The sequence below is a fragment of the Buteo buteo genome, chromosome 11 (genome assembly GCF_964188355.1).
Source record: "Buteo buteo chromosome 11, bButBut1.hap1.1, whole genome shotgun sequence".
In the NCBI taxonomy this organism is placed as follows: domain Eukaryota; kingdom Metazoa; phylum Chordata; class Aves; order Accipitriformes; family Accipitridae; genus Buteo; species Buteo buteo.
Genome location: NC_134181.1, coordinates 40314146 through 40330620, shown reverse-complemented (window position 1 = coordinate 40330620; position 16475 = coordinate 40314146). Strand labels below are relative to the sequence as shown.

General features: G+C 43.9%; 1 protein-coding gene across 2 annotated transcripts; it reads right to left on the bottom strand.

Moving 5' to 3' along the window:
* Window positions 1-13: 13 nt before the first annotated feature.
* RAB35 (RAB35, member RAS oncogene family) lies at window positions 14-16073 on the bottom strand. Of its 2 annotated transcripts, XM_075041788.1 has the most exons (7): window positions 15854-15960; window positions 13238-13330; window positions 11977-12027; window positions 11081-11204; window positions 3535-3659; window positions 3319-3443; window positions 14-2770 (listed from the first exon to the last, which is right to left on the bottom strand). In XM_075041788.1, the coding sequence occupies exons 2-7, from the start codon at window positions 13299-13301 to the stop codon at window positions 2642-2644; spliced, it is 618 nt and encodes a 205-aa protein (XP_074897889.1). In that variant the 5' UTR covers window positions 13302-13330; window positions 15854-15960; the 3' UTR covers window positions 14-2641. The 2 variants fall into 2 exon arrangements, with proteins under 2 accessions (XP_074897889.1, XP_074897890.1); XM_075041789.1 differs by lacking the exon at window positions 13238-13330 and having other exon boundaries at window positions 16-2770; window positions 15854-16073.
* Between the last annotated feature and the right edge of the window lie 402 nt (window positions 16074-16475).

Here is a 16475-nt window from a genome sequence, read left to right as displayed (position 1 = left end):
AAGACCCTCTACATACAGCAGAAGAGCTCACCCCTGGCTTGCCACCCTCCACCTCCAGATGCTGGACAGCAGAGGAAACAGAGCCTCAAAAAAGATTTGGCAGCTTGTAACCTTTATTTTTAGTTTTTTAAAATTATTTAAAAAGCATAATTAGAAACTTTCATTACAGAAATAATCCTAGCAAACCAGTTAGACATTCCATTGCTTAACATTTAGGAAACTTCACATCAGCACCACTAGAGACACAGTCCCCACCCCTTCCAATTGAATAGTCAGTGAGTGGCAAGAGCAGAGAGGTAACTGCTCCTCTACAGCCAGCTCTAGGAAAAAAAAAAAAAAAAAAGAAAAAAAAATCCCACTTTAAGCCAGGAAGTTGGACACCTGGATTGGCAGAGTTCAAACCATGGCCACAAAGACCTGGACTCAAAGAGGACCAATCTTTCCATATAAGAGAACACTCCAGGCTTGGGTGCACCATTTCCTCATTTTATTGCATCATTTCCAGTAAATTCAGACATTTTCTTTACTTCTGCCTGTATGAAGTTACTCCCTCCTAGATCTGCACACATGCTACCACAAGAGTCCCAGAGTAATGCAGCTGGGCCCTTTAATCTGAAAGTGGTAACCATCACAGGACAGCTTCATTTCAACAGGAAGGCTTTGAGGACTGGCCCCGCTCCTTCCTTGGGCACACACCACATTCGACATCAGAAAGCAGACAGGATGGACTGGTGTAACTTAAGCCGCCACTTTCCATAGCCGCTCAAGTCTTACAATTATCAGAGCTCACACTAGCAATACCATCCCAACTCATTCTTATTCTTGGGTTACCAATGAAAGATATGTGAAGAAAAGAGATGGGTGAAGGCAGCTGGATACATACTCCCAGCACCTGAACTGATTAAAAAAAATAAGTGTTGCACATTCATTGTTTGCATTTTTTAAAAAGTCTTTAAAGTGATTGATTGTGATGTGATTGTATGATTAGGGCTCTTACCACAACCCGAAAAATCTAAAAAAATGCAGGCAAAATAAGTGACTAAAATTTAGCCTCTCCTGGGGAAGGGGGAGGAAGGGAGAGAAGTGGGCTGATTCAAAGCTCATGGACATTGGTGAATCATATCCTACCACACTAAGGCCAGCAATTCCATAGGGCCACTTACCAACAAACTGAGCACGTCCACCTTCAAGGTCTTAAAGGAAGCCATACCCTCCATGCCTTTTAGTAATTTTAAGGACAAATTTCTTTTTTAATTATTATTTAGGCAATTATTCAGGTGCTGAGCATGTACTTTCAACCCAGACATTTGATATTTTAGTTACACACACATACACTCTCCACCTTCAACTACATCTATTGAGGCTGATGAACTGAGCCCTTGTTTTCCCAGAAAGGCCAACAAGGGGCAGGAAAACGTTGCTGAGTATAGCAAGACCAGTTTGTTTCCAAGGGTGATCCTCCACCACCACATAACCCAAACAAGCAAGCTTTCCATTCCTTTATGCTAAACAGCAGTCCTCCTTTCTAACAGAAGAATCCTGGGAATGATCCTGCAGCAGCTTTCATATTCAGACATCAATCCAGAACAGCTGGATGTATTTTCATGCCTTTTCTTTCTCAAAAACAAAAGCTTTGCCACCAAAATTCACATTCAAGTTCAGATCGCCTATTTGTGGACAGGGCAACAAGGAGAAGTTTGGGATTTTTGGCAGAATCACGTGGTTTTTGTTGTTCTCAAAAGAAATGGACCCTCACTTAGGACCCTGGCAGAACCAGAAGCAGAGGTCAAAGGAGTTAAACTTTGCTTTTTTTTTTTTTTTTAAAAAAAAAGTTTTATCCAAATAAATCCCACTTCTGCAGGTCAGTTTTGTTTTTCAGTATCTTGATACAAACTAAAGGAGAGCACAGGTACAGCTGGGCTGCAGCACAAGAAGGTGAAACCCAAGGACCCGGCCACAAACCTGGATCATGGCAAACTGAAATTCAAGGCCCCAGCAGCAGCACCAGCTGCTAGCCCAGGGGCTGGTGAAGTGAAACCCCAGGCTCCAGCAGCAACACCTGCAATCCTGGTACCTAGAAAAACAAAACCTGAGCCCCAGTAAAAGCCTGGAACTCCAGGTGAAGCCATAGGCCCCAGGGGCACCAGTTGCCAGCCTGGAGCCCAACAGAAATGAAGCCAGAGGCCCCAGGAAGCAGCTGCTGCCAGCCTGGGGCCAACTTGAATTAAGAACTTTGTACTATTTCTTTAAAAAGATGAATTCTGCAGTCCATGATTGGTTGACATTAAGAAGGCATAAGCCAAAGCGACAACAGGGAGGCGAGGCTGGTTAAAGCAATATACATTATATACAAACTCTTGGGTTAATTAGTCCACTTGGTAGGCAACGTCCTTCTTGTCTACAAGGCGCACTGGAATGAGCAGGGGAGGAGAGGGGGGCAAGATTCCATCCGATACCTTCTTGGCACTGAAGTGGTAAGGTGCCAGCGCCTCTTGATAGAAAACATGGAGAAAAAATAATCTTTAAATAACGGCACAAAACTGAGAAAGTCCTCCCAAAGCCTGCCCCAGTGGAATTGCCCGAGTCTAGCTGGAGGGGCTGATCTGTCTGAGAGCAGAGTCTCTGCAGCAGGGAAAGGGCATTAGCAGCACCGCTTCTTCCTTTTACTGTTCTTCGTTAGCTTCACCACATCATTCTGTTGCTGCTGTTGCTGCTTTGCTAAGTTTTCTTTCTTTGCTCGCAGGACTAGCTCTGTAATGCAATTAAACATCTGCAAGAGAAACAAGCAAGTTTAGACCACCCAGGAACTCAGGCTAGCTTTTGTGGGATGCTGTTCTTTTGAAGCAACTCCACTTTTCTATATATTTCAATGATGGTTCAGAGATCTTCCCCAACCCACTACGGGCCAAGCCAAAATCCAGTACCTTCCCGACCCACTCCCAAACTAAATCAATAACACTTCTATCCCCTTTCCCAAACCAGTAAATAAAAACAGGTCAGTTTGGCAACCAAGGCCAAGAGTAAAGACGGGGCAGTCCTACCTCCTAGAAGCATTCCCCCTAGTGACAAGTCTTTCCTGAGACCATGCCTAATACGTTAGCACTGTAAAGCTAGTGAAAATGCAATGTGGGCTCCTTCATTGCACTTCCCCAACTCTTCCAAACACAGGCGGATGTCTCTTTGACATTTTACTACTCTCTTGCAACTTTTACAAAGCATTTTATCTTTCCTTCTTAATGGGAAGAATGTAATTGTTATTTTTTCCCAAACCATTATCCCCAAATTATTTTAGCTATACTCCTCCACATATTATATTACCTCTTCAACATTAATATTTTCTTTGGCGCTGGTCTCAAACAATTGGATCTCCATCTGCCCAGCAAATTTATAGGCATCTTCTGTTTCTACCACTTTTCGCTCTGGGTCATCATTCTTATTCCCCACTAAGAAAAAGAAAGAAAACAAAAAGTCAGTTTGGTACTTCAGCAGGTCAGCCCACTAAATAAGATGTTGTAACTCTGATTAGAAACTTACCTAGTATCCGGCAGACATCATCACAATTTTGATTAATTTCATGCAACCACCGTTTTACATTCACAAAAGATTCTGCACTCGTTACATCGTAGACAACAATGACCCCATGTGTTCCTCTGTAATACCTATGGAGCAGGAAGAGACAATAAATGTTAATTCAAGCTATATATCGTCTTCTCAGCTCTTTCTCTTTCACTTGGCTTCTACAAGATTCATAACAAATCCTTAAATTACAGCAATCAAGTGCCCCCATTTTCCTTCCACTGGGAGTCATTTAATTCTTTTACAACAGCTAGATCACATGCTATTCCTCTAAACGTACAGATTTCCCTGCTCATTTAGTCTATACAAGTAGGTTTCAAAGTCCAAAGTCTGCTGTTTGCTTCCTTGTTCAGGTTCTTGAGACCTTCAAAGATGAATACTGTCTTCCAGCTACGTGAGCAAAAGGTAGTGGTGCCCCCAATATGTCCTCAGAACTGGCTGTGATGTGAACCTTCGCATCATACAAGCCACATCAAGTTTTTGCAGTAATTTTGTTATCTGTGAAAGATCACTTACAGACTAAAATTTCAGCAGATCTCCAAATATATTCAATCCTCAGTCACAGTTCTCTTGAGCTCACAAAAATTTCCCTCTTGCTGAGTGACTGTGTTCTGATCACACCTTCCTACTCAACAGATCGACTCCATATGTGCATTCACTGTGCTCTGCTACCTTTAGCCATTAAAAATAAGCTTCGTTTCAGTTTATTCCCATTAGCCTTGGGCAACAAGCACCTTTAAAAGATGATGAGCAATTCTGATATGCAAGAAAAATACCTGAATTCAAGTTCCAGCATTATCACCTGCACGAACCTACTAAAGGCAGACAGGATGTGCACCATGAGAATGCCACATCAAAAAAGCAAGCCCCACCTTCTCAGTTTTCAACCACTTTCACAGGGCTATCGGGTATTTTCCCTACTGCAAATTAGGCAGCTTTGACAAAAAAAAAAAACAAAACCAAAAACCAACCACCTCTTGCAGCACTTCCACTGCACTTTAGAGATGTCCACTGTGACCAGTCTGGTCCTCTTTGATAATTCATTTCAACTCAGCGAACACACCTTTCAACTTCAAAGTCTTTTAATCCAATCCAAATGCACTACCTTTCAGAAGATCTCAAAGTTTCAGCTCACTTCTGCTACTGATTTGCTTGAGCAAGTTACTATCTCTTCTCCACCTTTAGCCTCATCGTCCCTTCTATAACAGAAGCCACTTGCCTTTATAAACCATCAAAGCTGCCCGCCAGAAAAAGACCTGGGGGTGCTGGTTGACAGCCAGCTGAGTATGAGCCAGCAGTGTGCCCAGGTGGCCAAGAAGGCCAACGGCATCCTGGCTTGTATCAGAAATAGTGTGGCCAGCAGGAGAAGGGAGGTGATTGTCCCCCTGTACTTGGCGCTGGTGAGGCTGCACCTCAAGTCCTGTGTTCAGTTTTGGGCCCCTCACTGCAGGAAAGACACGGAGGTGCTGGAACGTGTCCAGAGAAGGGCAACAAAGCTCGTGAGGGGCCTGGAGCACACGTGTTATGAGGAGCGGCTGAGGGAGCTGGGGCTGTTTAGTCTGGAGAAGAGGAGGCTGAGGGGAGACCTTATCGCTCTCTACAACTACCTGAAAGGAGGTTGTATTGAGGTGGGTGCTGGTCTCTTCTGTCAGGTGGCTGGAGATAGGACAAGAAGAAATGGCCTCAAGTTGCGCCAAGGAAGGTTTAGATTGGATATTAGAAAAAATTTCTTTACTGAAAGGATTGTCAGGCATTAGAAGAGGCTGCCCAGGGAAGTGGTGGAGTCACCATCCCTGGAGGTGTTCAAAAAATGCATAGACGTGGCACTTCAGGACATGGTTTAGTGGGTATAGTGGTGTTGGGTTGATGGTTGGACTCGATCTTAAAGGTCTTTTCAAACCTAAACGATTCTATGATTCTATGATCAAGACAGAATTCCACAGACAGGCATACATCACATACAGAATGCACACATTTCCCCCCACCCCTTTCCTCTTGTGATCACTTTGTGTGATAGTCACTGGGTATCAATACTCTTCTGTGATACAATACATACTCTACAGAAGCAGGAGAGCCCACTCCTATTGCTCATCTGGGCACTTTCAGAAGACAGTCATGCCATTACCAGTAATTTATGCTGTACATTCACTTTCCTTGGCAAGAACTAACACAGGTAAGAATTACTTATTCCCAGCCCATAAGAGATCCCACGCTTTCAAATATTCTAGTCCCTTCACAATCAGTTCCTTTAATAGCTTTAAAACTTGCTACAGCACTGCATTTGTGCTCTACTTCGTTACAAGTTCAACTTTATTTCATAACTTAGAACCTTTAGAGGAAAAAATATTCCATAGCCTGAATCCACACGTTGCAAAAATAATCCATCCTCTCCCAACACTAACAGGTACTGCACACCGCTTTTGATAAATACTGTTTTGTATGATAGCATCAGAAAGGGAAAGATCTCCAGTCCTATCAACACACTAGATTTCTTTACATCTCAACAATAAACTAATTATCTTCAAACTCTCCCATATCACCTTTTAATTCAGCAACCCTCAGGCTGACCTACCACTTCCTAACACTGAGCATTACATTTGCAAAGGCAACACTCAGCCTTTAGAGAAACACAGTGGTTCAGCTACACCTACGCAGAGCTGCTTCGTTCTGCTGTACACACCATAAAACCATGCCTGGTATCCCAGTCATCCAACCCAGAGGACCCAACAGAGCATCCTGCTGCTCCTACCTTGCCCACGCACCTAGGTTTTCTCCTAAGCAAAGCATATGATGTCAGGGAGTAGAATAACATGCACCCTGCACATACAGATCCCCCTCCTAACATGCCGTCAGCACAGTCGTCGTTTGCTCCTAGGGATGAGGACTGTGGGCTGGACCATGCAGCACAGACCACTATGGCATGCAAAACTCTGCAGGAGCTGGGAGCTCCTGCCACAAAGCACTAATATTGCCAACCACCTCACCAGAAACATCCCCCTTTGTGCAAGACAGCAACCCCTGACTCCTGCTGAGTTCCTACCAGCTTACACTGCTTCTATTTTTGGAACGGAAAATTGTCTGGCACATCATTCTAGAAAGGTTGCCAACTCCCCATCTCCACTAAAATGTCATTTTCTCCATTGGCTGACATTACCTTTTAGCAGCCCGAGAGATAAGACCATACTACCTTTTATTCTCTAACTCTCAAGCCCCATAATACGCATTTTTCTCAAAAAGCTAGTCATGCTATTTTCTATCATTTGTTAGACACAGCCTTGTGTCCTAGATAAGATTTTAGGCTTAACAAGTACAGCAAAGATTCTCTAACCCCAAGTGCAGGACAGTGCTAGAAAATAAAATCTCATTTATCCTACCCCATCCTTCAAACTTCAGAATGATGCAGTGCAGAATTGCTTTTATAACAAGTTGTAGGCTTTGGCAAGTAGAGAACAGATGGGGCTTTTGGCATTCAGGGAGGAGTAGGTGTAAATTTTGTGCTTTTGGCAACCAAGAGGTAGTTGAGACTTTGACACTAGGGAAGGAATGCCTTATCTTCTTCCCATCCACATTTTAGGGAAGATGGAGACCACAGAAATGAGAGCAGAAGAGGAACGAAGTTCTCAACCTCAGCCTTCCATTCCAGGACTAAATGACTGATGCTAGCTGTCCTCTATATGTTAGGCATGCTCTGCCATGTACCCTACAAACCTCAAAGCTAGTACCTGCTACTACTCCTAGTGATAAATACATTAATGAAATACAGAAAAAAAAAAAAAAGGAAAAAAAAAAAAGAAGTTACAGAACAGTTATGTTTATAGTGTCCATAAAAGTATCCCACTGAGGTGAAAGACAACCAAACCTGACCTGTATATGCCCTCGGATTGCTTGGTAGCAGCCAACTAACTTCCATATGGTAGTAGCCAACTATCTTCCATATAGTTGGAAAAGTTACCTAGATCTAAAGGCCTTACATTTAGCTTTGCTGTGGAAAAGGCTTAAGAATGATAACATTTAAGTTGAAATAAACACAGCACCACCTAAATTCCTTGTTCTACCTATAGAATTGTATTTAAAGAAGCTTAAAGACATAAGCTTACTGCCTTTGAAACATTACCTACTAATACTGCAGACTTAATACAGAAAGTCTTCAGAACGGGTTAACCAAACTCACCATGTCCTTCAGCCATCTGCATCCTCCCCTCACATCTCTGAAGACTACCATTCTAAAGCAGAAGGGAACATTTTGCCATTCATTGTGGTACTCCCTACTACAAGATACCAGTAAGAAAGTTCTCAGATTTCCTCTTGTAAATGCTTCCCAAGATTAGCATCTGGAGCTATAATAACTAGTTTCATGAAGCATGATGGTAGCTAAGTCAGATTTAGAAAAGACGGAGGAGTATTACTGACTGCATCAGTTCAGTAGGGCACCTATGTTCATTTTTGGGGGTGGGGGGGTGGTGGTGGTGGTGTTGTAACTGGCCAACTTGAAAAATAGGTCATTGGTTAAATCCAACACCTTTGTTAGTATTTCACTAGTTTGTAGTATACATCTTTCCTTGTTTTTCAGTCCTCTAGAATTCTAAACAATTCCAGAGACTTCTAATAGTCTGTCTTCATACTCATCTTTTTTTCAGGTTCCCAGAAGCCCATCTATTGTCACAGGTCAGTTGACCAGTCTTTCAACCATCATATCTGGTTTACAAGACATAGCAATTCTATCATCTCAAAAAGTTTATCCCTCTCTTGAACACGCCATTCCACACAAATGCATGGCAGAAAGTCCCTCTGCTATCACTATTCATCCTGAGCTAGCATTTGACAGCTATTATTTAAAGCTTAAATCCTAAAACCACAGTCCCGAATCAGGACAAAGTAGTCCTATCTACAAGAGCAAATGAATTACAGGATCTGGTTGTTCATGCATCTTAAAGATTCCTGCTAATACAGCTGAATCCTGGCATGCTACCATCTTTGGTGAATTTAAATCAAATTTAGAGTTTGGATGACATTCCATGCCAATCAAATTCACGCAACTTGGCCTCTCCTCCCACTAGTCACCAGCTATCCCAGTATTTCCACATTTAATAGACAGTAAAACCAGCTGCTGTCTTTTATACTTGCCAGTCTGAAATTCTGATCTAGTTTATTTTTCCTGAGTTTCTGTAGAATACTCCACATCAACTTCATTTCTGTTCCTTAACAGTTTTATTCTGTTCTTCAGCTTCTGTCGCTGTAGTCAAGTAAAACCAACATAATATATAACCTTTTAATGTTTCCCGATTTTCTACTATTAACTTCCTACCACCTCTACCATTTTGCAGTTCTAGGTCTACACAGCAGTACTTCCAACCTATTACTATTATTACCAGATGGGCTCTAATTTCAGACTTCCTTGCCAGGCTTGGCTCAACATCAATCTGAACTCTACCTTTAACTGTACAGGGACTTCCTGGCCTACAGGAATACTGAAGGAACACCTTTTTATATTCTTATCCTCAATCTAAACCTCAGTCTAGTCAAAGACTCGACAAAGACTACTACACTGTTGACAGGGCACTCACACTCCACCCATGATTTGGTAGCCAAGCCCTTTCGTAAGCACTAGCATGGTAATGGTAACTCGATTTGTCACTCTGTTTGGGATAAGCAAATCAGTTACAGCATTACTTTGCCAATAATAATTAAAAAAAGATAGAACCATTTCTAAAATATGAATCTTGTTATCTCCTGTTTTTATAGGTGGTATGTTTAGGTCCAGAGAGCCTCTTGAAAAATATCAGTGAACGTTAGACAGTCACAGCTAGCTGACCTAGCAGCAAGAGGAGTCCTCATGACAATGCAACCAGCATTCCCAAAGTGTTTTCCTCAACAGTTCAAATGCACCTGGACACAAGAACTTCTTTGCTTAAAGTTGCACAAAATTAAAGTCTTTCTTCCCTAACCATGGAGGATTCTGTAACTACTATACCAGAGTTAAGGCAAGAAAACTGGGGCTTTCCAATGTACCTCACTTTGGTAAAAACCTATGCAAAAGAAAGTAGTAGCAGAATTCAAACAGGTCATAGAACAAATGCCCTCAAACCATTTCAGCTTATCTATTTTAAATGTTAATCAAGGAAAGAAATTTACATAAAACGCTGCGCAAAGTCCAATCTGCTGCTATTCCCGTTCACAAAAGGAAGCCTCCTTTCCTGGTATTCCCCGTTCAGCGCCGGATACCATGGCTTTCTGAACTAGCTGGCATCAGCCCTACGAACCAACGCTCATTAACGCAGCTCTGAGTCGTGTCAGGGAATCTGAAAACAGGAAGGCCATTTGCTGACTCAGCACTAATTGGGGCACTCCGTGACTAGCCTGTGCGCACAGCTGATGGGAGCCACAGCACTGCATTGCTGCCTCCCCCTCACCGCTTCCTGCCCAAAGCTCCCTGCAGGGCTGAAACAAGAAGTGATGTCACACACAGGAACCCTACAAGAGGCAACCGAGTTTTTTCAAGCTGAACACTTAAGAAACAATGGAAGTAATCCAGTAATATCCGTATAAAAGCGCAGAGGAAAGGGGCGGTGCACACAGGTTCAATTTTACCATTTCTAGCTGTTTAGACGTAACAGATGCAACCAATCTCATTATTTTTATGTCTCAGTAAGTTAACCAATACATCAGCTGAAAACAATCCTCCTCTCAAATAGGAGCCAAAAGAGAAGTCAGTCATGAAAGACCAAGTGAAACACCTAGGTCTTTCAAGAATTACTATTTTTTGTTAATAGCCAAAGGAAACAGAAGTTCCATTTCCAAGTGTATTTTTTTCCTCTTCCCCTAGGGCCATGGTGAGCAGTCCCACCTTTACTGCAATCAGTTTACAAACACATTTTATTCCTAGTTCCCACTGCTCTGGGTGTGGTTTCTTCAGGAACAGGAAAAGCCGTGCACACGCTGTTCAAAAGGACAATGAGCATGAAACCGAACTCAAACCAAGGAAAAGGTTAACTTCATGTGGGCGTCTGCTTCAACGGAACTCTGCACAGAGTTGCTAAAACGCATTTGTCCTAAAAGAAAACTAAGTATTGGAAAACCCATTCTTCGATCTCAAAGCTATTTATTAGTTACATGACACTGAAGAGGGTTTGCACTCTGTACTTCTTTCTACAATACATTCAATCAGAGGATGACTTTCTTGAACAGGCTTCAGAGACAAGTCTTCTACTATATGCAGAACAGTGAAATAACTCCAGTTCTACCATCTGGAAACAAGCAGCAGAGGAATAAGACAAAGCCATCACGGAAATGCACAGAAGAGTGAGGAATTCTAAAATCCCAGTTTCAAACCTAGCCACAATATCACCACCGCTATCGGTTCTAAAACAGCTGAGAGAAGTCCCACTGTACAGACAGCAAAGCTCTTGTTAGCTAATCGACTGAAACATTAAAATATCTAAACCGTAACTCTAAACTACAAGATCCATACACAAAGCTACATATCACAAAGCCCAGTTATACTCACGTTGATGTAATAGTCCGGAAGCGCTCTTGTCCAGCTGTATCCCAGATCTGTAGCTTCACCTTCTCTCCATTGATCTCAACTGTCCGGATTTTAAAATCCACTCCAATCGTGGTAATGTAGCTGCCTGAAGGGAAAGCGTGGATAAGTGAGAACCTAAGTCTTGTTTATTTTGGATGTCCGAAAGCACACTTCTGAATGCTATTTGGCAGTAGCTCTCAGATTGGACAGGAGAACCAGATTACCCCTATCTGCTTATTGTTTAAAATGCCCTATCAGGCCATGCTGATCTGCATATTTTTATCTGCAGTTAATAGCTTTTTTCTAGCCGTAAAGCCACTTCTCCCATGCAACCCTTAAAATTTAAGGCTCAGTGTGACAAAATAAAATTATTCTTCTACTTCATTGGTGGTCAAGAGTAAGAACCCAAATATCTCAAGAAATGGACAGTAACTATGCAAGTGTTTCACTTGTGAAAATTTTGAGACAAAGCTTCGCTTTAAATGCTTGTGCAATCACTTATTTTGAATAGTCTGTTCTAAGAGTTTCCTCCCAATAAATTAGTTATGTCACAAATGTAAGTGGTTTAGCCACAATAGTCAATCAATCTAAATTCCAAACGGCCAATAGGAAGTCTGCACAGAATACAGCATAAGCTAAAAAACCTAAGCTATTTCTGGAACCATGTCAGTATTTAAATACTGTGGGACTTGCAGTCGCAAATGAAGATCAGACAGGATGGCTTGTATAGGCTTATACCAAGAGAAGCAAAGTTAGAAACATGATGTATACCTAGTACAGCTATTAGTGGGTAAATGCAGAAGAACAACTCCTTGCCAACCAGCAGCACTGGAGCCGACCTTGACCATTTCACTTATTGAAGTAAACAAAATACTCACCTGAGAACGTATTATCTGCAAAACGCAACAGCAAACTGCTCTTGCCCACACCTATGGTAAACAAAGACAGCAAGATCTTTGAATACAGTCATCTTGGGTGTCGGGTAACATAATAGTATTTTACCCATCCATTGCATTTTTAACTCTAACTAGGATATTTTCTCAGCAGACAACTTAGGACCATCCACCTTGACTATTCATCTCGGTACTCTCCTTGAAAATTTGATCAAGCACACTGCAGTCACTCCAAGACTCGGTATGCTTCTTGTAGGGCGGGGGGGTTGTGCCCTCCTTCCTCCAGCCCTCAGCAAACTCTCAAACAGCAGCTTTTCAACTGTGGTCAGTTCTAAGAGGTCATAAAAGAGTAATAACTGAAAGCAAGTCTACGATCAGTAGGCTTGCATTTGCTAAGGAAAGATCCAAAAATGAGCACGTCCTGCTAATTAACAAGTACTCAGGACACTGCCCTAAACTACTTTATTGAATTCCACTTGCACATCATGCTTAACACCACTGCCTACCTCCCATTCATTATGCCATGCTGAACGAGAGTGGAATTTGGACTACTTTGACAATCACACTAGGGTTTGGTACTATAAAGCTTAGGTTATCATGGCCACAGTTTAACAGAAGCCTAAACCAAACAGAGGAGTCGGGAACAATTGTTCTGTATTGCCATCCAAAATAGGCTTGTTCCCCATCTAACAGGAAGGACACATGCCTTTCTGAAGTTGTACCTTTTGCCAAAATGTTCCATGAAACATTTCTCTAAGTGCTTTGAGTAGCCCTTCATCCAGGTTTTCCTTAAATGACTGTCTGCACCCTGATCTCACCCTGTTGCAGGGAAGCATTTTTCACAGTGCTTCAGACAAGAATTGTAAGAAACTCATTCCTGCACACCCAACCAAGGGAATCTGGGTATCAGAATGCCTCAAAGTTGTTATCTCTGCATAACATCTCTGCTGTTAATGTCCCTTCCTCTCCCTCCCCCCCCAAAAAAGAAGTCTGCTATGATATGAAGAGGAAATTCAACTTCACCAGGGTGATTATCTATTAAATCTTTTCAGGTAGAAGTTATTTAAGCTAATTATTTTGATGATGTATAATTTGAAAGTTCTTCTTAATAGAAGACCTATGCAAAGACTATATAGAACTCCCAACAGTTCTCAGGTGCTGGCATCTGAAGATAGCTACCAGAAAAAAAAAAAAAGAAGGAAAAAAACCCCCACACAACCAAAAAAAAACAACAAAAAAAACAAACCTAAAAATCTGCATGATTCCAGTAAGCCAGGTCTCATTTGCAGAGAGTTCAAATCACCAGACATCTGGAGAAGCCATGCTCATTTCTCATTGACTATTACATATGTTAAAAAAAAAAAAAATTAAAAAGAAAGAATGCTACTAAAAAATACAAAGTTACAATGTGCATACACTGAATACCTCTAGAGCTCCAAAAAGGTAGCAGAGCAGTTCCTGAACTTTTAACAGAGGACTGGTTATTTAGCAGAGCTAAACCTCTGCAAAACACCAGTTAGCTAAGGAAAGAGACTAAAAAAATAAAAAACATTAATTGAAAAAAAAAAAAGAAGAAAAAGTTTCAGCAAGTACTATGCTTCTTGATCAAGCAGCCTTGACCTCCAGTTTAGTAAAAAGAAAGTAGATGCTGGAACCCACAGACTTGTCAGACCACACCACCTTCTTAAAACGTCAGCCAGCCTCAGGCTACGCTGCAGAGCTGCATGGGCTGCACATGACCACTGCTTTGTCAGGCTGTCCACTGCTGCATGGACGCGGTCTTGTCTATACTGCTTTCAGCACTCAGGCAGCTTCTAGAGAAGACAAACCTCCTGAACTCAGGAAGTTCTACATGCTCCCGATGACAACGATCTCACTAAACAAACACCGCCTCTGACCCACACTGTTCACGTATAGAGAAACCACACTCTTCGTGACCCTTCACTTCCTACAGAGAGTTATTTGAAGATCTGAAAAGAGGCGGCTAGCAGGGCCTCTTTGCTTGTTGAAGACAGCAAAATGAAACCAAACAAAAAAAGGCCTACTGACTTTGCACAAAGTTAAAAGCAAATTTCTGTGCCATACCAGTTTCTAAAACCCGTATCTTACTGAATGGCGAGTGAATTAAAGAAGCACATGCAAAGCACGGATCATCTGTATTATTTTTAAATATATAGCACAACTGAGATTACTGGCTGCTTTTCAAGATGACCTGTCCTAAAAACATACAAACCTACTACCCTGTTGACATATTTGCATACAGGGGAAGGCAGATGAGACATAATCATCCTATCCAGTATCAGTCCGCTTCCTATTGTGAGGAATAAACATCAGTAAACAAGGCAAGCAAAGTGTTTTGTGGAAGCAGGGACAAAGCCTTCCAGTCGGGGTTAGGAAAAACAAAAAAGAAAAATCAATACTCAAACTACATAGTGAGATTTAATTACAACAAGGGAGAACCACAGGCAACCTGATAATTCTCACAACACTTTTTTTCCTCTCACTGGATACACTACAGGTAGTCAAAAAGACTCAGCTAAGAAATTTCATTTAGTTGTTCAAAATGAGGAAAAGTCTTCTTCAGAGTTTTCACCATCCTGTTTATCTTGCCTGAACAGTTTTGAAACTCATCAGCAAGCAACAGAGTTACTGCTTTACTCAGAATGCAGCATTTGCTTTTAATAATCCATAGGCTCCCAGAAGCGCCTAGCATTTTAAGCTGTTCTGAAGCCTTTGCCCTTTCTCCCTCTTTAGATCCCTTCATGCAGACGCAGTTTAGTATAGAATAACATATTTTTACATACAGCTAAAGCTTCTGGAGGTGACAACTGCCAAGATCATGCAACATTACACTTTTACCCAAGAGCCATGCCTCACTGCGTGCTGGGACCTGCTGCCTTATGGACCACACCTCTATTAAAAGAAGAGGGTGGATGCCATCTTCTCCAGTTTATGGAAATTAAACTGTAAGCTATTGGAGTGTTATCAACACTGAACCGGACTGAAGGCAGGAATCTTCCCAGTCCCAACTCTTATGTACCTAAGCGAAAGCACCAGACACAGGCTGAGTTCACACGCTAGCCCTCCAGCAGTTTCTGAAACTGCTGCAGAAGTATTTACAGGTCTATTTTCAAAAATCCATAGCTACCCCTTATCCGTAACTATTTTAGGTATTTGCACCCAATGCTATAACTAGAAGTACAGAAAGCTACCAGCTCTTCAAGGATTTATTAAAAAAAGTGACAAACTCTAGAACTGAGACTTCAGGTTGAAGCAGGGAAGGAGTCTTAAGGAATAATTAAGATATTAAAGACCATTAAAACGTCGTAGTTGCCGCACTGGAAACAATGCTCCCTAGGGCTGAGGAGCAGCCAGCCCTTCCCACCGACGCCTTAAACTGTCTGTCACAGGGGAAGGGAATTCCCTCCTCATCCCAACAGGAGACGAGTGGGCGCCCTCAGAACGCGCGGCTCCCCCAAGGCCGACGCCACCACGAAGGCGAACTTAGACGTGCCTAATCTTCCTTCTCCTAAACCTACCCACGCTATTTACCATAATATCCCGGCGGCAGCCAGTTCCGCAGGTTCATCAGATAAAAACTTTACGAAGCCCAAGCGAACGCGCCCTCTCATTCAAAGCGCCGCGTTCCCCCGGCGACCCGCCCGGCCACGGCACAACCCAACGGCGCCGGAACACCCACCCACGGGGGAACCGACCGCAGCGGCCCCACCGGTGCCCCGGGAGGACGGAGGAGGCCCTCCCCGCCGCCCGGCTCGGCCCGGCCCGGCCCCGCCGCCGCCCTCAGGCCCCTCACACAGCTCGAGGGGCGGCCACCCCGCCAGCGGCCTACCCCCGCCCTCACCGCTATCGCCGATGATGAGCAGCTTGAAGAGGTGATCGTAGTCCCTGGCCATGGCCGGGGCGGCGGGAACGGCCGCGGGCGACGGAGCGGGGGGAGGAGGAGGAGGAGGAGGAGAAGAAGGAGGAGGAGGAGGAGGGGGCGGCGCGGCGGCTCCGGCCCGGATCCACTTCCCGAACAAACAGCCGGAACTGACAGCGGTGCTCACGGGCCGCGCATGCGCATCCCCGCCAGCTGCGCCGGCACAGCCGCCGCGGGTGCCGCTGGGCCCCTCCCCGCCCGCGCGCGCGCGCACGCGCCTACGCGGCAAGGGAGACGCCCTCCTCTTCCTCCTCTTCCTCCTCCTCCTCCCCCCCCCCCATTCCTTTCCCCTCCGCCGCGGCCGCTGCGCATGCGCCCGCGGGCGGCGCCTGCGCAGAAGGCGCGGCGGCGGGGGCGGGGGGGGGCGGCGCGCGGCGAAGGAGGGAGCCTCGCGCGCTTTGGCGGTCGCCACAGAGCTGTGAGGGACGGGCTGTGGTGAGGCTGTCGTCCGCCCTCCTCCGACGGTAGCTCGTCTTTCCCCTGTGTTGAGCCGCCGGGCCGTCTCCGGTAGGCAGCGGTGTGCCCGCCTCAGCTCCCACAGGCA